The following is a 24,940-nucleotide window of genomic DNA, read 5'->3' on the forward strand; positions in this document are numbered from 1 at the left end:
TACGCACATTTCTAAGCTAAGAAATTGATAAATACCATCCTATATGTAAAAATGTGTATCTGCACAGTTTACGCACAAAGTTGTTCGTACACATGGTTGATAAATGAAACCCCAGGCACTGCTCCTTTCCAAGCTTTTATTTGTTTTTTTGTGACGTTTATCTGCTTTTTCACATCTATAACAGACATTTGTCTGAAGGCAGAAAGGCAGAACTGTTACACAGGTAGCTGGTCCCAGCAGCATCAGAGGCTTCCATCCAGCAGACCAGCGGAGAGCCGGTACCGCTAACGGACCTCAGAACAGCAGGGCCTTGTTCTCACAGATCCACCGGTTACGCATGTCAGGATTTGTTGATCTCCAGCTGTTCAAGGCTTTATCTTTATGGCCTGTGTTTGTTAAAACGTGAGTTTTATTCTGGCTTCCAGCATCTGCCCAGAACCTGGAACAAAAGGAACAGTTTTGGATTTAAATTCAATACAAAAGCTTGACAACTTAAATACTTTTAATACTTGATGTTTACAATTTGAGATTCTCAGGAACATTTGATATGTGACAGGAATTTGTCTTTGAGTTTACAGAACTGTGCTCAATCGTGTTAGATATCAAAGGCAAGGTGTAGAAACTACTGGTGAACTGAATTGGGGCGATCTCTCACGCCGCCGTGGTACGAGCTCTCACCCTGTGGTCAGTGAAGAACCGTTGATCCAGACCCAGTCCTGTGCTTTTCCAGTCAGTCCGATCCAGTAACCGTGATATTCGTCATAGTATGTGGGTGCAAAGTTCATGATGAACATCTGAATGGAGACAGTGAGGTTATTCATGGCCACACTGCATAGTAGATACAGATACAGTAGGAGCTGTGTTTAAATAATTTAAAAACTCCAAGGTTTTGGGAATTGATTTAGTAACTATTTCTCTATTAAATCAAAGTATATGTGTAGCAAAAATGTGAACGTTCATAGGTGCATTAGATAAATGGCATATTCTGTGCTGACTGACAGTGGTTATCCTGTGTACATCTTTGTTGGTAGCTACACAATAGGCAATAAGTTATTACATCTATGAGTACTGTCACAGAAACATGATTTAGTTCATTGGACTGTCGTACCTGTTCCTCTTCGTTTTGTATCGTTAACAGATCAGCCCCCATTTTGATGCATTCAAGACGACTGTCTTTCCATGATTTCCTCGTTTCCCATTTTTGACCAAGAAACACGAAATAACACTTTGAATTGTTGAACGTCCAGCCTTTTGGGCAGCGTGAGCATCTTCTCGCTGCACAGGAGAAACCAGGAGTAATAATACATACTAGCTTTCAGGTTGTCCGTTCATCTGTCTTCCATGACCAATATCCAGCATATAGCTTATATGTAACAGGGAATACCCTGGACAGGCTGCCAGTTTATCACAGGCGTACACTGATGCACTATGGGTAATTTAGTGTTTCCATTTCACTTAATCCCATGTTTGTGAAGGTTACTGCATGGGAGGTGTGTGGCTACAGGTTGGGACTCATGCTCGTGATCAGAAGGTCACTAGTTCAAATCCTGCAGCTATCAGCGATTTCACCATTGTGTGCTCCAATGAGGCTCTTAACCACAATTGCTCCAGCAGCACAGTCTGATCCACCAATGTACCCAGAGGCGTGAAGAGACTTTCCTAGCATATGGGGGAAAACACCACGTGAATTAAAGCAGAACTAGGAAGGCCAGGTCTCACCTTTTGAACAATATCTTTCCACCAGAAAATTACGGAACTGTAAAATCTCATCCAGCAAAGTCGGACCCTTAAGCAGCTGTGTGTTCTCGCTCTCCAGTGATTCGTTCTGAGCAGAGAGATTGTTATTCAGCTCTTGTAGCTGCTGATTGGCTTCCTTAAAGGCACTGTTTTCCTTTCTGAGCTGCCCTGTAGTAAGATAATCTGCAGAGAGACACAGTCATGCTGAATAGACCTTCCACACCATGTATTGGAGTGAGAGAGTTAATATGGGCTTTGATGTGACACAAAGGAATTCAGAAACGGAGGAATCAATCCATTAATATAGAACAGAATCTGATTCAGTACAAGTGTGTAGTACATGGGCGTCGCTAGGCCATTTTTAGGGGGGCTTTAGCCCCCCTAACATTTGTACTCAGCCCCCCTAAAAATTCTCCATAAACTTTACACAAATTGCTGATCGGCCACGTCCCCTTTAAATTTCATATGAAAACGGCGGCAGACTTCGGCTCCGCAACGTCTTTCAGCGCGGTCTTCAACTGAAGCATCACAGACTGCGGCATCACAGACTGCGGCATCACAGACTGCGGCATCACAGAGCGAGGATTAAGCCAAGGTGTGTGTTTTTCGATAAATTGTTATATCTGCATCAATGCAGTCCTTTTTCATAAATACAGTTTACAAAAAATGTCAAAATTTTCGCTGTTACGTCATCACACCAGCTGTTTTCTCTAGCGAAAAGGAAGCCCTTAATACATACCCTATTAAACTATAGTCTACTTCATAAAACAATGATGCTGTTGCTGTTTTAATTGGAAAACCTAACTGTCTATATAAAACATTACACAGTGCATGGCATTAACTGCCATAGAGTTATGCACATAAATGATTAAAAACAGTGACAGACAGCATTCAATGCACTCGTTTTAACTGCATAGCAGTGTGATTTACAGAGATAGAAAAATCCTGTTTTTTTGTAATAAATATTGTATTGTATTAAATAATGTCCCAGATCGTGAAAAACATTTATTAGCCTTAGAGTAGGGTTTTTTGTCACTTTGATTTTTAAAAAGTTTCTTTTTTAATGAATAGAAACAAAAAAAGAATGATATAAAAAAAGATGTTTTGTTTAAGTACATTAAGACAATGTTTGTCTATATTAATGAATTAGATTAAATAGCCTAGTAAATATAAAGTTTTAAGGGGTTGAATGTAGAACCTACTATCTTATTTACAGTGGGTACGGAAAGTATTCAGACCCCCTTCAATTTTTCACTCTTTGTTATATTGCAGCCATTTGCTAAAATCATTTAAAATATTTTTTTTCCTCATTAATGTACACACAGCACCCCATATTGACAGACAAAAAAAAGAATTTTTGAAATTGTTGCAGATTTATTAAAAAAGAAAAACTGAAATATCACATGGTCCTAAGTATTCAGACCCTTTGCTGTGACACTCATATATTTAACTCAGGTGCTTTCCATTTCTTCTGGTCATCCTTCATTCATTCATTTGAGTCCAGCTGTGTTTGATTATACTGATTGGACTTGATTAGGAAAGCCACACACCCGTCTATATAAGACCTTACAGCTCACAATGCATGTCAGAGCAAATGAGAATCATGAGGTCAAAGGAACTGCCTGAAGAGCTCAGAGACAGAATTGTGGCAAGGCACAGATCTGGCCAAGGTTACAAAAAAAATTCTGCTGTACTTAAGGTTCCCAAGAGCACAGTGGCCTCCATAATCCTTAAATGGAAGACGTTTGGGACGACCAGAACCTTTCCTAGAGCTGGCCGTCCGGCCAAGCTGAGCTACCGGGGGAGAAGAGCCTTGGTGAGAGATGTAAAGAAGAACCCAAAGATCACTTTGGCTGAGCTCCAGAGATGCAGTCAGGAGATGGGAGAAAATTGCAGAAAGTCAACCATCACTGCAGCCCTCCACCAGTCAGGGCTTTATGGCAGAGTGGCCTGTCGGAAGCCTCTCCTCAGTGCAAGACACATGACGGCCCGCATGGAGTTTGCTAAAAGACACCTGAAGGACTCTGAGATGGTGAGAAATAAGATTCTCTGGTCTGATGAGACCAAGATAGAACTTTTTGGCCTTAATTCTAAGCGGTATGTGTGGAGACAATCAGGCACTGCTCATCACTTGTCCAATACAGTCCCCGCAGTGAAGCATGGCGGTGGCAGCATCATGCTGTGGGGGTGTTTTTCAGCTGCAGGGACAGGACGACTGGTTGCAATCGAGGGAAAGATGAATGTGGCCAAGTACAGGGATATCCTGGACAAAAACCTTCTAAAGAGTGCTAAGGACCTCAGACTGGGCCGAAGGTTTACCTTCCAACAAGACAATGACCCTAAGCACACAGCTAAAATAACGAAGGAGTGGCTTCACAACAACTCTGTGACTGTTCTTGAATGGCCCAGCCATTGAGCATCTCTGGAGAGACCTAAAAATGGCTGTCCACCAAAAGTTTACCATCCAACCTGACAGAACTGGAGAGGATCTGCAAGGAGGAATGGCAGAGGATCCCCAAATCCAGGTGTGAAAAACTTGTTCATCTTTCCCCAGAAGACTCATGGCTGTATTAGCTCAAAAGGGTGCTTTACTAAATACTGAGCAAAGGGTCTGAATACTTAGGACCATGTGATATTTCAGTTTTTCTTTTTTTTATAAATCTGCAACAATTTCAAAAATTCTTTTTTGTCTGTCAATATGGGGTGCTGTGTGTACATTAATGAGGAAAAAAACTTTTTAAAAATGATTTTAGCAAATGGCTGCAATATAACAAAGAGTGAAAAATTGAAGGGGGTCTGAATACTTTCCGTACCCACTGTATGAGGAATCAGGAAGACTCATTTGAGTACTGATTCTGAACAAGCCAAATATGTGTTAAACATCTATGGGGGCTGAGCCCCCCTTAAATGAAAATCCTAGAAACGCCCCTGGTGTAGTACTTACAGCAGACAAAGAGAGCGATGATGCCAGCCAGTAAAAAAGCACAGGTGAGGCTTAGAAATACTATAGCGCCCTGCTGGGGCTGATATCTGTGCTCAGTTTTCACTGGAGTCTGTGCAAGTTTCCTGACCAGTTGTTCTGGAATCTGCAATAAAGCATGACAGTGAAATACTGTAAAGCATTTGTACTGAAAGTAAAACACTGTAACATATGTTTTGATGTATCGTACACATAGGCGGCTCTAGGCTTTTCTCCCAGGGGCTGCAGGGTGTCAGTCATTACAGGCTAAGGCACACGGAGCTACACATGTATGCAGCATAGTAACCTTACACACAGTGCATTACAGGCTAAGGCACACGGAGCTACACATGTAGGCAGCGTAGTAACCTTACACGCAGTGCATTACAGGCTAAGGCACACGGAGCTACACATGTATGCAGCGTAGTAACCTTACACGCAGTGCATTACAGGCTAAGGCACACGGAGCTACACATGTATGCAGCGTAGTAACCTTACACGCAGTGCATTACAGGCTAAGGCAAATGGAGCTGCACATGTATGCAGCGTAGTAACCTTACACGCAGTGCATTACAGGCTAAGGCAAAGGAGCTACACATGTATGCAGCGTAGTAACCTTACACGCAGTGCATTACAGGCTAAGGCACACGGAGCTACACATGTATGCAGCGTAGTAACCTTACACGCAGTGCATTACAGGCTAAGCCACACGGAGCTACACATGTATGCAGCGTAGTAACCTTGCACACAGTGCATTACAGGCTAAGGCAAACGGAGCTATACATGTATGCAGCGTAGTAACCTTACACACAGTGCATTACAGGCTAAGGCATACGGTGCTACACATGTATGCAGCGTAGTAACCTTACACACACTGCATTACAGGCTAAGGCACACGGAGCTACACATGTATGCAGCGTAGTAACCTTACACACAGTGCATTACAGGCTAAGGCACACGGAGCTACTGTACACATGTATGCAAAGCAGGATACGGCTTCTCTGGAGCTCATTCTGCTTTCTTCACTTCTGCATATACAGATTCTTCATTCTTTTTGACTAGTAAAGTTAAAAATTTAAAAACTAAAATTTGAAAAGTAAAAGTATTTTAATATGGTAATATTGCGGATATATACACAGTAAAGTGTTGTAAATCCCTTCAGAAAGTTCAGAAATCAGAGTATTTTTGTAACATTGTCACATGTTTAGTGGAAGATGCAATTACAAAATTGCTACCATTACAAAATAGCAAAAAATATGAAACAACTGAAATAAAATGTATTGTTTCACAATATCAATTTATTACGGGGCCCACAAAGTCCCAAAAATGTCATTTTTTAAACTTTTATCTTGTGCACACAGGATAACCTATGATGGCTCTTTAATTTATGATGATTAAAGGATTTCAGCAGCAAGTAAAGCCATTTAAATCTACTGATTCTGAGATTCTTTTGAACTGTTTCTGAAATGCATCTTTTCCAGTTGTGTAATTTAAATGTTAAATTTCAACATTTATAATGCATTTACTTTATATAGCATTTGTCCAAAGTGACAAGCAGAGGTACATTTTTTTAACGCTTTAGTCAAAAAGCAGGAATGATGTCTTCATTTCTGTTTAATAAGAAAAAACATTTGACATTTTCAGACATGAACGTGGAACCAGCTGAGATGTGTTTGACCTATTTGTGACCCTGACAGGCAAAGTAAAGGAGAAAATGTTTATGAAGGAGAGACGATACTGGACTCACCTGTAGCCAAGGAATTTAAGGGCACATTGCAATAGCAGGGCTCATCAGACATGTCTCAGGTATCGCTGACTGACTCTTACAGGAGCAGAAATGCTGACAGACTGTCTGGAAAATGGAAGTTTCACTTCATACCTTCTTACTTTCTCTTTCTTTCTTTCTTTCTTTCTTTCTAATCGGTTTTGTTTCTTATGTGCAGGTTACTAGTTCTTCAATTGATAGGTTGTTTGATTCATTCTAAATCCAGTCAACCTGATGGGGTTCCTTTATCTGCTCTGTGTGTGATAGAACTTCCTTAAATGATGTCACAATGGGGGAAGTGTGTTTATCAAAATGTTTTACCTAAAGAAAATTTGCCAAAGACATTTGTTTTTCCTCCATTGCTTTGGCACATTTCATGAAACATGTTTAACATTCTCAAGAGTATAAGAGCATTTCTTAAAACAATTACCGTTTTTTCTGAATGCTTAAACACTATCAATTATTTTTGAAGCACAATCTCTGAAGCCATTAACACGTGTAGCCAATGCATTTACCAAGTGTGTCAAACTGAATGCACATTCTCTCCTTTACACTCAGTTTGTAATTCTATAATTCACGTCAAGCAAGACCATAAATATTAATTTCCACATTTCTACACTATTTTGCCAACTGTCTTCCCACATTGACACATGTGAAAACACTTTTAAATAATGACTTCACTTACAAATCAGACCTTGATCACTATATATAGGCCACAGGTACGTGGGGGGCCTCCCGCCGGGGGTGTGCGTGGGTGTCTGGCTTCCGGGCCTCAGTGGTTCTGGACCCAGCTTGTGCTGGGGCTGGGGGTTGTGGGCTGGGTTGGTGGCTTCCTGTCCGGTGTCCTCTGGTGGGGCCCCTCAAGCAGGGGGCTGTTGTCCTGGTGCTCCCTTGCATAGTGGAGGGAGGGAATAAAAAAAAAAATTAAACAAATAAATGAACCAAAATGTATCATTGCAATCATTTGGTTGCAGAGCATTCTGTCACAGGGCTACAATGTTATGGGAAAGTCTGCCAGCAAACGTTCAAAATTCAGACTCGGTCACTATTTTAGTCAAGGCTAAAAACTCACCTGTTTAGCATATGGTGACGAAGCTGATAGCTAGTTTCCACCCCAGCTAGAGTTACAGTTTGCTGTGCAGAGCTGGTTGGAGATCAGTGTCACTGACTTTGGATGAACTGGGTGTCCAGTGCTGTCACTCTGGCTTCACTGGGAGAGGTGTGTTGCTGGGGAGCTGGTGCTCAGGGATTCCTCTTGCCTGTGTCCCCCCTCATCCCAGGGTTTTGTCCTACTGCAGAGTATTTCCTTCCCACTGTCACACTCTCTAGGGACATTGGCCAGGGACCATGTAAAGTGCTTCCAGACAAAGTAATACAGTGGAAACTGCTTACAGTGATCATGTCTGTCTGGGTGAAACTGATCACTATAAGCGGATGATGATTATAACTGATTTTTTTCTTCTTTATGTCTCAGGCTTTATGTTTAATTGACAGCTGTGTATATTATTTTTTTACAAGAATATAAAGTAATAAAAAGGACAGTGTCCCTATTTAGTTAATTTATTATTGACAATTTTAAAATACAACTGTTTCGAACACTTTTCAAATGACAGTACTTTACCAATTAAATTACTGAACTGTGTATAATTTAAATACAATATACAGTACAGTATTTTATATAAATATTTAGTTCAATTCAATTTTATTTACATTGCGTATTTTCACAACATTACATTGTCTCTCATCGCTTATTATATAGCTTCTCTGCTGCATCTGAATGGCTCATATTTAATGGTTTATCATAAGCTTTGGTGAGTCTATATTTGTCATTGTGAGAAAATGACTTTCTTTTTCCTGTTATATTTTCTGTGCACGCTGCATTAGCCTCAGGTAGCTAGCCAGAAGCGGACATGTTACCTGCAAGGCACAGAATGGGGAATCAAAAACCGCAGTTGTCATATCTGAAAAGTCCCTAAATGAACACGGTGAGTGGGCTACTATATTACTATAAGAGAATCATTTAAACAGTATTTGTACAGGTCTGATTCTGTCCCAAGCTTTTTGATCCATAAGTGGTTGATTATTATAACTGTGATCACTATAAGCGGTTTCCACTGTATTGTGAAAATCCATTCCATCCATCTGATTGTCCATTCTCTTCAATCACTTGTCCTAACTGGATCCCTTCTGGGATATTGTACAACACTTCTCTCATCAATATTTCCACTCCTAAAGGCTTACAAAACTACATATTTGAACAAAGTGTATATTCTGCTTATCAAACTCTCCCAGGGACAGGGAGGGTAATAGAATGGTAAATGGACTGCATTTATATAGTGCTTTTCTACTCCTATGAGTACTCAAAGCGCTTTACAATTTATGCCTCACATTCACCCATCCACACACACATTCATACACCAGTGGCGGAGGCTGCCATGCAAGGTGCCAACCTGCACACTGGGAGCAATTTTGAGTTCAGTGTCTTGCTCAAGGACACTTTGATGGGGTCAGGAAGAACCAGGGCTTGAACCTGCAACCTTCCAGTTGCCGAACGATAGCACTACCTCCTGTGCCACCATCTTCCCCAGAAAATGGAGCACGTTTAGTCCCTGACAGTGCCTGGCTTAGGGTGTCCCCTCAGTCTCAGTTACGGATATTTCCTGTCGTAGGCTGTCCTGCAGTCTCTCCCTAATCCAGAGGTGTAAAGAGTACCTGAAAACCATACTTGAGTAAGAGTACAGATACCTTACTGTATAAATTACTCCATTACAAGTTACAAGTCACCAATTCCAATAAGACTTGAGTAAAAGTCGTAAAGTATCCAATTTTAAAAGAACTTAAGTATTTTACTCGTACTGAATGTAGGCTCAAAGAACACCAAGAAATGTGGAAAACAAGGAACTATTTATTTATGAGGCTTTATTTCCTAATATAGACATTAAATTGAACACCTCAATGTTTCAAAATGGCAGAAGAAGAAAATAGAACAAAAAGTCAGTCTCAGTCAAACTCAAATGTTCAAAAAAAAGGTAAAACAATAAAAAAAACTAATAAAAAAACAAATTCAGAGCAGACTTTAATGGTGTTTTAAGGGCAATTCTTAAGGGCAATTCTTAAGGGCATTTCAAGCAAAAATGGAGCACTCATATTAATAAAATAATGACTTGAATTACACCATGATAATTATCAATATCGTTTGATATGATCATGATAAAAATATTTTTGCTATATCGCACAGCCTTAATGGATGCTACCACAGTGGCTTTGCTAACTAGCTAATAACTAGTAACCCATAGGAAGCAAGCTGAACAGTCGTTTGAGCAGACAGTAATATCTGATGACGCACAAAGTCTTTAAGTGTCAAGTCTTGTTAACTACATGGAAGCTATATTATCAGCAAGAAGGTCTTTACCTAGTTACCATAGTTTTGGTAGTGAGTCGGCTAGATAGTCAGCTAACTGATGGAAACGTTTAACCAGCAGCAAAACAACCATGCGGGTCCCACAGTAAAATCTTTGTGCAGTAATTGACAGTCAATAGTGTGTCTAGCAGAAACATTAACAAACAAAATAATAAATAATAGATAGCACTGTTATTACACTGGGACACTAAAGATTTTTAACTTAATGACATAACAGGTACTACAACGATTCCGTTCTGCGAGTTCGCTTTGGCTTCCGCTTTAAGACGTGTTGGACAAGGGCGTGGCTTTCGCGGTACGAATGGGCCGGGTTGGATGTGGGCGGGGTTGGATATCCAACCCCGCCCTCCTGCAGGCTGCAGCCAGACATACTTGAAGAAATTAGCCGTGGTAGATAAAGATCCTGACTTGTCGCACGCAATCACAATGTAGCGAGTAACGGTAAGCGTTCGTTCAAATGTAGTGGAGTAAAGAGTACATATATTCAGTCACAAATGTAGTGGAGTAGAGAGTAAAAGTTGCTTATATTTTTGATACTCAGTACAAGTACAAAGTAGCCAAAAAAATACTTAAGTACAGTAACGAAGTCCATTTACTCAAGTACTTTACACCACTGCCCTAATCGGACCTTCACCCTCCTAACGCCTGTCCCAATATCGTCTCAATAAAACAAGTAAATGGGGCCACCTACTTGAAAAACAACTTCACAGACTTTCCCAAGGGTCATAGCTAGGGCGATTTTTAAAAACATGCTTAGCAAATCGCAAAGGCTACGATTTAGGATATGCACTATACAGCACATCTCACCCAGGGTTTATAACTATAAACCCTCCAAGTGTGACAGTCATTCTGACCAATTAGAAGTGCCGTGCTCCTCGCATGCCAGTCATGCTCACCAATCAGAAGTGGCCCAAGGCGACTGCGGATACGCTCACAAACAACAAACACGTGTAACTCAAGGGAAACGTCACATTCAAGCGGTGTGAAAAAATATCGATTCCGCTGCTGAGCTGTAAGTTAATTGCATACCTATTTCATGGTCAGAGATTGTTTACAGAAAGGTCCTATTATTTATGGAAAGCTTATTATGACCGAATCCCGTGGTTGTGTAAAATAGATTTGCGCACTTGTACTTTAGTTCTGTACACCCGTGCAGCAGAGTTTGTCTTTACGTAAAAAGTTATGCACCTTTGTGTTTTCAGAGTCACGGATCTGTAACTTGTAATCTATACATGTCGAATCGGCGTGACAAGCACTAAAACGGAAGGAAACGCTGTATTTAGATTTCTTCCCGTCCTGAAGGCGTGTGAATGGAGCAGCATTTTGAAAGTCAAGCGAATCCAGCCAATAAGATAGAAAACAAAAGTAAAACGGTTTTTCACTGGCTGTCATTAGTCGAGGCGCACAGATCCCGCCCACTTGCTGCTCCCTGTCTGGTATCTTTACAAAACTGTGCTCATGACAAGGCTGCCGGAAATGCCAGCATTCTGAGCGCACGTATAGTGAGTTTGTGAACCTGTAATCCCGTTTTGTAGTCGTATATTGAATTTGTGCATTTGTAATTTCTGCACGGGTGTACAAAACTAAATTAAGTACGCAAATCTGTTTTACACAGCCACGGAATTATGTCATAATAATCACTCTAATTATTAGGGGTCCATGCAGCGTTACCTGCATGATCCCTATTATTTTATTTTCTTACTGGAATTATTTTATTTCTATTATTACTGTACGTTATTTAACTTGACACAATTACATATCTTCTGATGGACCACACCACCCCTCAATCCCGCCGAAGGAAGCAGCTTCTTCACCTGCCTGTCCTGATATCTGTATCTTCTGCATTTATACCTGGACTATATACAATGTTACTGTACAAAATTGGACTTTGCTATTTTGGACTTCCTTTGCCAGCCACAGGAGATTGGGCTCCCCTTTGGAGTCTCCTTCCTCCCAAGGTTTCTTCTTACTGGGGAGTTTTTCCTTGCCACTATCATGCTCACTGGGGGCTTTGGGCAGGGACAATGCAAAGGACTTTCAGGAAGTGCAATATTAGGATAATCCATTGAATTTCTGTAAATGGGGGTCGAGAGCCTACAAAAGCAAGGCAAGGGACAATCTAGAATGGGGCGCCGACCCATCACAGGGCACACTCACACATACACACCCATGGGCAATTTGGTGACTGCAATTAACTTCAGCATGTTTTTGCACTTTGGGGGGGTAACAGAGTACCTGGAAGAAACCCCACTACAGCACATGGAGAACATGCGGAGGCTTGAACCCTGATCCAAGGCAACAGTGCTAACCACTGCACCATCCATGCCACCCCTATTATGAAAATGTTCTATATAAATAGATTGAAATTGTTTGCTTAATCACTGGTCAAAGCTGTGTTATTTACAGGGATCATCAACCAAACATGTCCGTGGCTAAATGTTCTGATTGAGGAAAAAAAAACAACAATATAGGCTGTTTTTAAACAGGGGCGAAGTGATGTCTCTGGGGGCCAAAGGCTGATATGGGGAGGGGACCCCCAAAGTGAGGGGGAAGCCGATAGTGAAATGAGAGGGAATTAAATACAATGGCACATCAATAATATTCTTATCGAAGCTCAGGATGCCAGAGGTAAAACTTACCAATCGGGGGTGGGGGAATGCTGTCAGGGAAATTTGCCAGTGGGAGGAGGGGGGCATCACACGGACGGTTGATCGGTCAAATTCAAGAAATGAAATCATTCCCTAGTTTGATAGGGTTAGTCTAGAATTCTTCTCTCTGTTCACAAGTTGTCTACCACTCTAACGAGACAATATCAGACAAGGGAGATGTAATGTTAGTCTTGTATCTGTGACGTTTTGTTCTTATTAGGCTACTTTGTGCCAGTTTGCTTGGCAGTGAACAACCAGTGGACTCCAGTGGTAAAATAAATCTGGGTAATGCAAAGTGTCAAAGTAGAATAGCCCATTACACTTGGGACGGGGGCAGCTTTGTCTGTCCTGAAAACTGTCATTAAAAATGCAAATTATATACATGTTGCTATCATTCAAATGATCATATGTTACATCCTTAAATGTAACTTCTGGAAATTCTATCTTCATGGGGCCCCTAGTGTTTGGGGGCCCTAGGCAGCTGCCTAGTCTTAGCCTGTTTAGTCTTTGCCTAGTTTTAAATACCGTGTCTGTGGTAAAACTTGCGTCTTGATAAAAATGAATATGGTTATATAGTTAGGATACCAATGTGAGAAGGTGGGCTAAACGGTGCAAATAGGCTGACTGACTGGGATAATGGCTGACTGGGATAATCACCCACTTATTGCACTACAGTGACATCTACTGGCAAGTAGTTAGGATGCCGGTGAAATCCAGCGAGTATCGTCAGCCTCCAAAAAGATCAACGTAGCTTGAAGCCCCTTGAATGAATCAGCAGAAGCTGATGGCTGACAGCTCATGTGTGTGTGAGGTATGTGAGGGGAAGGCATACCGCAATTCCGAAAATTGTAATTAAATAATGAATGAAGACATTAGATACTTGCATAGTAAAGTGTTTTGTCTTATTTACAATCCTACTGTAAAATACAATGGAATATTTATCCCAAATATCATTTAACTGTCATTCCAGTAAAGAGTAGAAGTGTCATATAAATATGGCTGCCTTTGTGGGTGGCACTGCTGTCTCACACTTTCAGGGTTGGGGGTTTGAATCCAGCCTCTGCTCTGCTTGTGTGGAGTTTGCATTTTACCCACAAGACACACGGCTTTCCTCCATGAATGATTTCCTCCTGCAGTCCAAAGACTTTGCATTATGCTAACTGGCATCTGTAAATTCTTCATTATATTTGTATGTTCCTGAATGTGCACATGTGTGTGCCCTGTGATGGACTGGCAAATAATGTGTGTCGTATGCTGCAGTTAACCAACGTATCCTGTATGCGGTTTGCTTCAGTTACGCTTCTCTACCACTAGTGGTTTGTGCACACACATTGGGCGGGGGTGTTCCGAAATATACGCACATTTCTAAACACAAGAACACAATGATAAATACCATCTGATGTGTAAAAATGTGTGTATGCACAGTTTATAAATTCAACTCCAGGCACTGCTTCTGTAAGCTTTTATTAGTTTTTTGTAACTTTTATTTGCTTTTTTGCATCTGTAACAGAAATGTGTCTGAAGGCAGAAAGGCAGAACTGTTACACAGGTAGCTGGTCCCAGCAGCATCAGAGGCCTCCGTCCAGCAGACCAGCAGAGAGCCGGTACCGCTAACAGACCTCAGAACAGCAGGGCCTTGTTCTCACAGATCCACCGGTTAGGCATGTCAGGATTTGTTGATCTCCAGCTGTTCAGGACTTTATCTTTATGGCCTGTGTTTGTTAAAACGTGGGTTTCGGTCTGGCTTCCAGCATCTGCCCAGAACCTGGAACAAAAGGAACAGTTTGAGATTTAAATTCAATTCAAAAACTGTATAAATGCCCCAAAATGTTTACAATTTGTGTTTCTCAGGAATATTTGATGTGTGATGGGAATTTTTAAAAACTTGGTAGTCATCTTAGAGTTTACAGAACTGTGCTCTGTAGTGTTAGATATCAAAGGCAAGATTTAGAAGCTACTGGTGAACTGAATTGGGGTGATCTCTCACGCCGCCGTGGTACGAGCTCTCACCCTGTGGTCAGTGAAGAGCCGTTGATCCAGACCCAGTCCTGTGCTTTTCCAGTCAGTCCGATCCAGTAACCGTGCCATTTGTCATAGTATGTGGGTGCAAAGTTCATGATGAACATCTGAATGGAGGCAGTGAAGTTAATCAGATACAGACTCAGCAAACCTGCTTTCAATTACAGTAGGAATGGTGCTTAAATAATTCAAAAACTCCCAGGATTTAGGAATTTACATTTAACAGGTGCTGTTAAACTCCACAGAAACATGATTGAGTTCATTGGACTGATGTACCTGTTCCTCCTTGTTTTGTATCGTTAACAGATCAGCCCCCATTTTGAGGCATTCAAGTCGACTGTCTTCCCACGATTTCCACGTTTTCCATGTTTGACCAAGAAACACGAAATAACACTTTGAATTGTTGAACATCCAGCCACTTGGGCAGTGTGAGCATCTTCTCGCTGCTCAGGAGAAACCAGGAGTAATAATACATACTAGCTTTCAGGTTGTCCATTCATCTGTCTTCCATGACCGATATCCAGCATATAGCTTATATGTAACAGGGAACAACCTGGACAGGCTGCCAGTTTATCACAGGTGTACACTGATGCACTATGGGTAATGTAGTGTTTCCATTTTACTTAATCCCATGTTTGTGAAGGTTACTGCATGGAAGGTGTGTGACTGCAAGTGAGGACTTATGATCATGATCAGAAGGTCGCTAGTTCAAATCTTCAGTGATTTCACCATTGTGCACCTCAGTGAGGCCCCTAACCGCAGCTGCTCCAGCAGCACTGTCTGATCCTCACTTGTAAGTTGCTTTGGACAAAAGGAATCTGTGTGCATGAGTGTCACAAGAGGTGTGAATCGAATTCACAGCCCTAGAGGAGTGAGTTTACAGACCTTCCCAACACAGTGGGGACAATACAGCATAAAATAAAGACAAACTAGGAAGGCCAGGACCCACCTTAATACCAACATTGTTTTGCAGGAAATTTATGGAACTGTAAAATCTCACCCATCAAAGTCCGATCCTTTCGCAGCTGTGTGTTCTCACTCTCCAGTGATTCCTTCTGAGCAGTAAGATTGTTTTTAAGCTCTTGTAGCTGCTGATTGGCTTCCATAAGGTCACTGTTTTCCTTTTTAAGCTGCCCTGCAGAAAGATAATTTGCAGAGAGACACAGTCATGCTGAATAGACCTTCCACACCATGTATTGGGGTGAGAGAGTTAATATGAGCTTTGATGTGACACAAAGGAATTAAAAAGCAGAGGAATCAATGTTTAATTTAATGATTCCATTTCACTTAACCCCATGTTCGTGACGGTTACTGCATGGGAGGTGTGTGGCTGCAGGTTAGGACTCATATTCATGATCAGAGGGTCACTAGTTCAAATCATGCAGCTATCAGTGATTTCACCATTGTGCACCTCAGTGAGGCCCCTAACCCCACCCATCAAAGTCTGATTCCTTCACAGCTGTGTGTTCTCACTCTCCAGTGATTCCTTCTGAGCAGTGAGGTTACTTTTAAGGTCTTGTAGCTGCTGACTGGCTTCCATAAGGGCACTGTTTTCCTTTCTGAGCTGCCCTGCAGTATTCTGGGAAAGATAATCTGCAGAGAGACACAGTCATGCTGAATAGACCTTCCACACCATGTATTGGGGTGAGAGAGTTAATATGGGCTTTAGTGTGACACAAAGGAATTCAGAAACGGAGGAATCAATCCATTAATATAGAACAGAATCTGATTCAGTACAAGTGTGCAGTACTTACAGCAGACAAAGAGAGCGATGATGCCAGCCAGTAAAAAAGCACAGGTGAGGCTTAGAAATACTATAGCGCCCTGCTGGGGCTGATATCTGTGCTCAGTTTTCTCTGGAGTCTGTGCAGGGGACCAAGTTTCCTGACCAGTTGTTCTGGAATCTGCAATAAAGCATGACAGTGAAATACTGTAAAGCGTTTGTACTGAAAGTAAAACACTGTAACATATGTTTTGATGTATCGTACACATAGGCGGCTCTAGGCTTTTCTCCCAGGTGCTGCAGCGTGTCAGTCATTACAGGCTAAGGCACACGGAGTTACACGTGTACTGTATGCAGCGTAGTAACCTTACACACAGTGCATTACAGGCTAAGGCACACGGAGCTACACATGTACTGTATGCAGCGTATTAACCTTACACACTGCATTACAGGCTAAGGCAAACGGAGCTACACATGTATGCAGCGTAGTAACCTTACACACAGTGCATTACAGGCTAAGGCACACGGAGCTACACATGTATGCAGCGTAGTAACCTTACACACAGTGCATTACAGGCTAAGGCACACGGAGCTACAAATGTATGCAGCGTAGTAACCTTACACAGTGCACTACAGGCTAAGGCAAACGGAGCTACACATGTATGCAGCGTAGTAACCTTACACACAGTGCATTACAGGCTAAGGCACACGGAGCTACACATGTATGCAGCGTAGTAACCTTACACACAGTGCATTACAGGCTAAGGCACACGGAGCTACACATGTATGCAGCGTAGTAACCTTACACACAGTGCATTACAGGCTAAGGCACACGGAGCTACACATGTATGCAAAGCAGGATACGGCTGTTTCTGAAATTTATTTTTTCCCAGTTGTGTAAATTAAATCTTAATCTTTCAACATTTGTAATGTTTATAATAACTTTATATAGCATTTGTCCAAAGTGACAAGCAGAGGTTAATTCTTTTTCATGCTTTACATTTACATTCTACATTTCTGTTTAATAAGAAAAGAACATTTGACATTTTCAGACATGAATGTGGAACCACCTGAGATGTGTTTGACCTATTTGTGACCCTGACAGGCAAAGTAAAGGAGAAAATGTTTATGAAGGAGAGACGATACTGGACTCACCTGTAGCCAAGGAATTGAAGGCCGCGTTGCAATAGACAGGCTCATCAGACATGTCTCAGGTATCGCTGACTGACTCTTACAGGAGCAGGTATGCTGACAGACTGTCTGGACCGGAGATTGTCGTCAGAAAAATCTGAAAATGGAAGTTTCACTTAAAAATGGAAGTTTCACTTGATACCTTCTTACTTTCTCTTTCTTTCTTTCTTTCTTTCTTTCTTTCTTTCTAATCGGTTTTGTTTCTTATGTGCAGGTTACTAGTTCTTCAATTGATAGGTTGATTGATTCATTCTAAATCCAGTCAACCTGAAGGGGTTCCTTTATCTGCTCTGTGTGTGATAGAACTTCCTTAAATGATGTCACAATGGGGGAAGTGTGTTTATCAAAATGTTTTACCTAAAGAAAATTTGCCAAAGACATTAGTTTTTCTCCATTGCTTTGGCACATTTCATGAAACATGTTTAACATTCTCAAGAGTATAAGAGCATTTCTTAAAACAAATACTGTTTTTTCTGAATGCTTAAACACTATCAGTTATTCTTGAAGCACAATCTCTGAAGCCATTAACACATGTAGCCAATGCATTTACTGAGTGTGTCAAACTGAATGCACATTCTCTGCTGTACACTCAGTTTGTAATTTTATAACACTCTTTTAGCAAAACTGTAAACACAACACTGCTTTACACTCTGTTTGTAATTCTATAACACACTTCAAGCAAGACCATCATTATAAACTACTCGGATTAGCTACTTCAAAAGCTCTGGGGTAGTTTGCAAACCCTACAGACAATTTACATGGTTATAAAACTGTGCATGCAGACTCTAACTGAAAATCTCACTCGAGCCAGCTGACCAAAGTTGTATTCTTATGTCTATATTTACTCACCAGGCACTTGCCTGCTTGTACTTATCTCTGCGTGCCAAGTAGGTGTTACTTTCAGGTCTAGGTGGTGAAACAGAGAGTAGCAAAAGTGCTTAGGCTTTAAAGCATATGAAATAGCTTAAACCTATGATAACACCTTAGAAGAGCCAAATGCATATACTTTATAATGGAAATTAAATGTAAATGCAATATACAGTCGATGCTTCTGCATCATGACTCTGCATCACGATCATGCTGGTCTATGCTGCTTTTCCCAGCAGAGTGTCACACAGCAACATGCTCAGTGCAGTGTTAGTACAACCCCACCTTCTTAACCCCAACCATAGCATCTTTTTCTAGCTTAAAATCACAACTTGTGTGACCTTCATCCTGCACACATTTCTATGAAGAGAATATGGGTTGGCCTTTAATCTTCACGTAATTCTTATGCACTACTGCACTTTTTATCTTTCATGCATTTCACAACTTGCCTGATCTTACTGCTCTGTTTAGTCTTAACCACAGAATGGTTGGACCGACTTCCTGTGCTTTACTTGTAAGCAATAGTATTTCATTTCATTAAGGCCTTTGTATACCTATTTGTACACAAATATACGGATGACCCCTCCATATCTCCTCTGCGGAGTGAAGAATTTCAACTAAGTTTTCCTGCTGTTTTATTGGACCTGATCAAAGAATTGGCATGACAGTACCTACTTCTGATACACACTGGCTGTTTCCATAGGAGTAGAATCAGAAAAAAGTAATATAATATTTGAAAAACTTTATCTGAGGGAGCACTAGAGGAAAAGTCAAGTAATATTTCATTACAGCTAAAATATTTGATTGTATAAAGAAATTTTGCAGAGAATTTAGAGATCAGTGTCAACACACCACAGAACACAACAATGAAATGTGACCTCTGCATTTGACCCATATGTGACTTTCGTGACATAGCAGGGGGCAGCTAATTCAGCGCCTTCAGTCAAGTGATATTTCATTACAGCTAAAATATTTGATTGTATAAAGAAATTTTGCAGAGGTGTGTAAAATGTATATGAGGATGTCAGCCTCAGTCATATGCTATTGCTGTCATCTCTGGTTGCAAACAGAGAGACTAGGGTATAAATTCAACACATTTAAATTTATGTTTTTTTAATGTAACTTGCATAGCGATGTCACCCTCCTACATATGGTCTTCGTTTATAGTGACTTCATTAAAGAACTTACTGGTATCTTAACAAGCTTGATCAAAGTTGTCAGTAACGATTATTCCATCCACTTCAGGCGTATATTCTTAGCGACAAAACAAAAATGTGCATCAAAAACTTTATCGACAGGGCATGCGTGATGATTTGAAGGTCGCAGCATACTTTGTGGCATGTGGTATGTTGTGTAACATTGACATGCGTGATGAATGTCTTTTGGACATAAACGAAGACACATAAGAGGACTTTAGAAGGCATGATGCTGAACTGCATGTGCCCATACTAACGAAGGAGTGTAAGGCAGCAGCAGTGGCATCGTTAGGCCTATTTTAGGGTGGCCGAAGCCTCCTTAAAATATTCTTAAGCCCCCTAAATAATTTGGTGGGGTTTTTTTTTTTCAAGCTTTTTTTTTACTTATTCTTTTTTTTTTTTTTTTTACAAAAATTGCAGACGAATTCAATATAACGACGCAGGAATATGAGTTTAAATAAATAATAATATAAACCTGTCACTATTCACTTGAATATGATCATAAATCTGTTGGTTACTTTCACTTTACAGTCTTAAGGTAGCGTCAGTGCTTCGTTATCCAATCCGTTCCAGTTGTTCATAGGGAACGCCCACATTACTGAAAATCCACTCTTAAAAACAGACGGCATTCTTTGATGCTTCCACCCACCAAGTAACTGGTGATTGCAGCCATAAAAATTATGTACTTTATTTTCAGTTTTTTTCTTCTTGTTAATGCAGCAAAAACATTTCCTGTGTTTTCTTGTTGTACTGTATTAAAAAACAGACTGAAATAAAACAACAAATCTATTGGTGGCCTAAGATGTTAAATCTGTCCAAAAAAGTTGAACAGCAATTTCTCAGTCTTTGTTTTCTGTTTGTGAAATTTTGTGCTCATGCGCTACGTTTGTTCATATCGTGTGCATTTCTTGGGGGCAAAGCCCCCCCTGTCCTTAAAACCTAGTGACGCCCCTGGGCAGCAGCATCACGGGCAAGGAAGAATCAGCTGGCAGAAGAGCCGAGTCGTCTGTAGCCTGGTAAGGAATCTAAATTGTGAACTCTAGATAAAACAGCCCTATTGCCTTTTATTTAAACATTTCAAAACACCGTAAAAACTGTAGGTAGTGTTTTGTTAGAACAAATATCGCACTTTTATTTAGGCCTATATTTTGCGAACTGCAGACCCAAAATAAATAAATTAAAAACACACATTTATAGCATATAATTAAGTTCCCGTTCCCAGCCGCTGCTCTCATTCAACAGTAGTGGTGGGCGGATCGATCCAAGTATCGATAATATCGATAATAATGTTGGTATTGATATTGAACAGTTTCAATCTCTCTCCCGAATTCACTGCGGCTGTCCGTTCGTGCTGCCGCTCTCAATTACTGCTCCCGGCTGTCACGTGACTCAGCGGCTAGCAAACAGGCGCGGGCACACACACACACACACACACACACTATGATATTTATAATAAAGTATTATAATAGTGGGTCGCTGAGTCATGCTCGCAATAATTAAACAGCAGGCATAGTTCGGGGTTTAATCATCAGATGGCGTTTATTACACCCGCACTACTACAACCCACACACCGGTGTTCTGCTCACTGTGCACGTCGCCCCGTTTACTCCTCATACACACGGTGGGCGCAGGCACACATACAGTACACACACACACTACATACAACAATAAACATTAACCACTATACATGACATAACACACTGCACATTTATAATCACACAAGCGATTACTGAGAATTATTTACAAGCTGGCATCAGTCCAACATGCCGCGCTGCCAGCCGGTACCTCCGCACTACAGTATTTATTTACTTATAAACTTTGCCCAAATTCTGTCCTGGGTTTTACCTAATTAATCAAAAAAAATCACAAAAAGGTCATGAAAATTAATTCAACTTTAGCAATTTGATGATGCATCCACTTTAATTATTAAGAAGTATCGATATCGGTATCGTATCGGCGATACTTTCCCTGTATTTACTTGGTATCGCATCGATACCAAATCTTGTAGTATCGCACACCACTATTCAACACACAGGGTTTACAACTACTGTGAGAATAGTTGTACAAATTCATGCCGTCCTCCAAGTGTGACAGTAGTTCTCACCAATCAGAAGTGCCGTGCTCCTCGCATGCCAGTCATTCTCACCAATCAGAAGTGCCGTGCTCCTCGCATGCCAGTCATTCTGACCAACCAGAAGTGCCATGCACCTCTCATGCAAGTCATTCTGACTAATCAGAAGTGCCGTGCTCCTCGCAAGCCTGCCCACTTGCTGCTCCCTGTCTGGTGTCTTTACAAAACTTTGGGCGCATGACAAGTAGTTCGACTCAATTAACCGATTCGATTCTTTCGAACTGTCCGTTGTAATGAATCGATTCTAAAATCGATTCTATGATTCACAATTTTTTTTTCCCGTCTTTTTTTGCGTCTGACCGTATGACTCAACGAATCATGGGATCGGATAATAAATTGAACGGTGTCTCAAGGTTACGTTATTTAACTGAAAGATGGCGCTGGTGTTCAACAAAAATATTCAGCTTGACTATTCACAATAAAAAAAATCAATATATAAAAAGCAGAAAGGGTGTCAAGGGTGCCATTACACTTGGGACGGGGGCAGCTTTGTCTGTTCTGAAAACTGTCATTAAAAATGCAAATTATATACATATTGCTATCATTCAAATGTTCATATGTTATATCCTTAAATGTAACTTCTTTGGCCCCTAGTGTTTGGGGGGTCCTAGGCAGCTGCTTACCCTTGTCTTATGGTAAGTCTTTGCCTAGTTTTGAATACGATGTCCGTGGTAAAACTTGCATCTTGATAAAAATGTCTGTCAGAATTCAGCATGGTAATGACCCCTGGTTATACAGTTAGGATACCAATATGAGAAGGTGGGCCAAACGGTGCAAATAGGGTGGCTGACTGGGATAATGGCTGACTGGGATAATCACCCACTTATTGCACTACAGTGACATCTACTGGCAACTATCAGAAGCGGCACCATCACCTGCCTGCCCCCCAGCTTTGAGACTCAAATCTTAAAATTTGGACAGTGTGAACTGGGACTTCTTGCTCATTTGACTTCCTCTGCTGCCCCCTGGAGGATGGGCTCCCCTTTTGAATCTGGTTCCTCCCAAGGTTTCTTCCTTCTTGCCAACTGGGGGCTTAGGGCAGGGATAATGTAAAGTGCTTTGAGAAAATGTAATGCTGTGAAAATACACTATACAAATAAAATTTAATAGAACTGAAGTTTTGACCACCGACAGATAATTTGAGATTTAAGAGTCTTAAAAATGCATCTTGATAAAAAAAATGCAATGCAAAAACTTTTTGAGCTTCACAAAATAAACTAGCATACCGCATTTCCACAAACTGTAATCAAATAATGAATTAAGCCATTAGATACTTGGACATTAAAGTGTTTTTAAATTCATTTTTCATCTTACTTAATATCATACTGTAAAACTGATAAAATGGAATATTTATCCCAAATACCTACAAGGCACACAACTTTCCTCCAGGAGGGAAAGTATTTGTATGTTCCTGAATGTGCCCTGTGATGGACTGGCATCCCGCCCAGGATGTACCCTATCCTCATGCCCTGTGATGGACTGGCATCCCTTCCAGGATGTACCCTATCGTCATGCCCTGTGATGGACTGGCATCCCGCCCAGGATGTACCCTATCCTCATGCCCTGTGATAGACTGGCACCTCATCCAGGATGTACCCTATCCTCATGCCCTGTGATGGACTGGCATGCCGCCCAGGATGTACCCTATCCTCATGCCCTGTGATGGACTGGCATCCCGCCCAGGATGTACCCTATCCTCATGCCCTGTGATGGACTGGCATCCCGCCCAGGATGTACCCTATCCTCATGCCCTGTGATGGACTGGCATCCCGCCCAGGATGTACCCTATCCTCAAGCCCTGTGATGGACTGGCATCCCACCCGGGATGTACCCTATCCTCATGCCCTGTGATGGACTGGCATCCCTTCCAGGATGTACCCTATCCTCATGCCCTGTGATAGACTGGCACCTCATCCAGGATGTACCCTATCCTCATGCCCTGTGATGGACTGGCATCCCGCCCAGGATGTACCCTATCCTCATGCCCTGTGATGGACTGGCATGCCGCCCAGGATGTACCCTATCCTCTTGCCCTGTGATGGACTGGCATCCCGCCCAGGATGTACCCTATCCTCATGCCCTGTGATGGACTGGCATCCCTTCCAGGATGTACCCTATCCTCATGCCCTGTGATGGACTGGCATGCCGCCCCAGGATGTACCCTATCCTCATGCCCTGTGATGGACTGGCATCCCATCCAGGATGTACCCTATCCTCATGCCCTGTGCTGCGTGGGATATGCTGCAGGCCCCAGGTGGATTGACCAATACATCAGAGACATTTCAGTAATAATAAATGTGAACTTGAAGTCCTTCGAAAAACTGGCTGCATCATGACTGCAAAGTATCCCAGCATGTATGGGGTTAATCCCAAACTCATCGGTCTGCTCCTCCTCTGTACGTCCCTCCCCTCCCCTCTGCTGCTAGTCTTTTCTTTCGTTTGCCCTCCCCCCCTTTATTAAAGTATGAAAGGGGTCTCTCCCTCACTACCATTTGTACTCCAAGGGGCACAGAGCCTCAGAGCAGAAGCTGCCACAGAGAGCTTGTGACTGAAAGGACAGGAAGAGGAAAGTTACTGAATACAAGAAATCATAAACCAATCAGTGAGTCAGAGAATCATCTACGTCCCCAAGAAGACAATTACAGCATGGAGGTCCCCAGCTACATGAGAAGTACCAGATGCTGGAGCTCAACAGCTGCAGAGGAAGAAGGTGGTAGATGCCTGGGCTGAGGCCAAGAAGACACTAGATGAAAGGATGAAACATCTGGAGGAGGAACATAGAGCCCAGATTTAGCTACGAGAAAAGCTGGTTCAACTGGAGATAGAGCTGTAGTTCCACATGGAGGTCCAGCAAGAGGACGTCTCAGTCCTGCAAACCAAGCGAATCCACACCCAATAGGCTTTGTCAGTCACTGAGACTTAATTCTCAGTGCAAATGTTCTCATTATTCTCTACCAGGTCTTCCTACTGACGCAGAATGTTACAAAGATTTAAAAATGTTGCTCAAGAAAATGCAGTGATATTGAAGTGTTGTATTTTTGTATTTGTTCCCACACGACATGATCTTGCTGTCATTTTGTTGTTCTTGTATCGCCATTTTGCCTGCGGCAGGGATGGAGCAGCACAGGATGGAAATCCAGATGGTGACAGTGACAGTACAGCTCCATCACCCACGAATGAGGATGGGCTGTCAGAGATCAGTAAGATACTTTCATAGTTGTGTTTAACTGGCTGCATGAAGTAATGTGTGTCGTATGTGCTTCAGTTACGCTTCTCTACCACT

General features: G+C 41.6%; 2 protein-coding genes and 2 long non-coding RNA genes across 5 annotated transcripts in view; all 4 read right to left on the reverse strand.

Moving 5' to 3' along the window:
* The window catches only part of LOC111838356 (CD209 antigen-like protein C), an 84,281-nt gene that overhangs the window by 25,532 nt on the left and 33,809 nt on the right, over positions 1–24,940 (reverse strand). The window contains exon 1 of one of the 2 annotated variants that reach the window (XM_072716098.1): positions 6,444–6,776. The exons of the other annotated variant lie outside the window; for it this stretch is intronic. Within the exon in view, the coding sequence (XP_072572199.1) occupies positions 6,444–6,495 (52 nt within the window). The 5' untranslated portion in view covers positions 6,496–6,776. Of the gene's footprint in view, positions 1–6,443; positions 6,777–24,940 lie in introns of those variants that run through there. 2 annotated transcript variants of the gene reach the window in all.
* LOC140592471 (killer cell lectin-like receptor subfamily B member 1B allele C) lies at positions 129–3,321 on the reverse strand. The gene is made up of 6 exons (XM_072715879.1): positions 3,315–3,321; positions 1,753–1,920; positions 1,570–1,659; positions 1,109–1,275; positions 679–794; positions 129–439 (listed from the first exon to the last, which is right to left on the reverse strand). The coding sequence occupies exons 1-6, from the start codon at positions 3,319–3,321 to the stop codon at positions 295–297; spliced, it is 693 nt and encodes a 230-aa protein (XP_072571980.1). The 3' UTR covers positions 129–294.
* LOC140592552 (uncharacterized) lies at positions 14,053–15,172 on the reverse strand. The gene is made up of 3 exons (XR_011992879.1): positions 14,826–15,172; positions 14,541–14,656; positions 14,053–14,295 (listed from the first exon to the last, which is right to left on the reverse strand). It is a non-coding gene; the product is annotated as an uncharacterized lncRNA (long non-coding RNA).
* Positions 15,708–17,722, reverse strand: LOC140592554 (uncharacterized). Its single transcript, XR_011992881.1, has 3 exons — positions 17,428–17,722; positions 16,304–16,453; positions 15,708–16,142 (listed from the first exon to the last, which is right to left on the reverse strand). It is a non-coding gene; the product is annotated as an uncharacterized lncRNA (long non-coding RNA).

The sequence above is a fragment of the Paramormyrops kingsleyae genome, chromosome 9, assembly GCF_048594095.1.
Source record: "Paramormyrops kingsleyae isolate MSU_618 chromosome 9, PKINGS_0.4, whole genome shotgun sequence".
Classification (NCBI taxonomy): domain Eukaryota; kingdom Metazoa; phylum Chordata; class Actinopteri; order Osteoglossiformes; family Mormyridae; genus Paramormyrops; species Paramormyrops kingsleyae.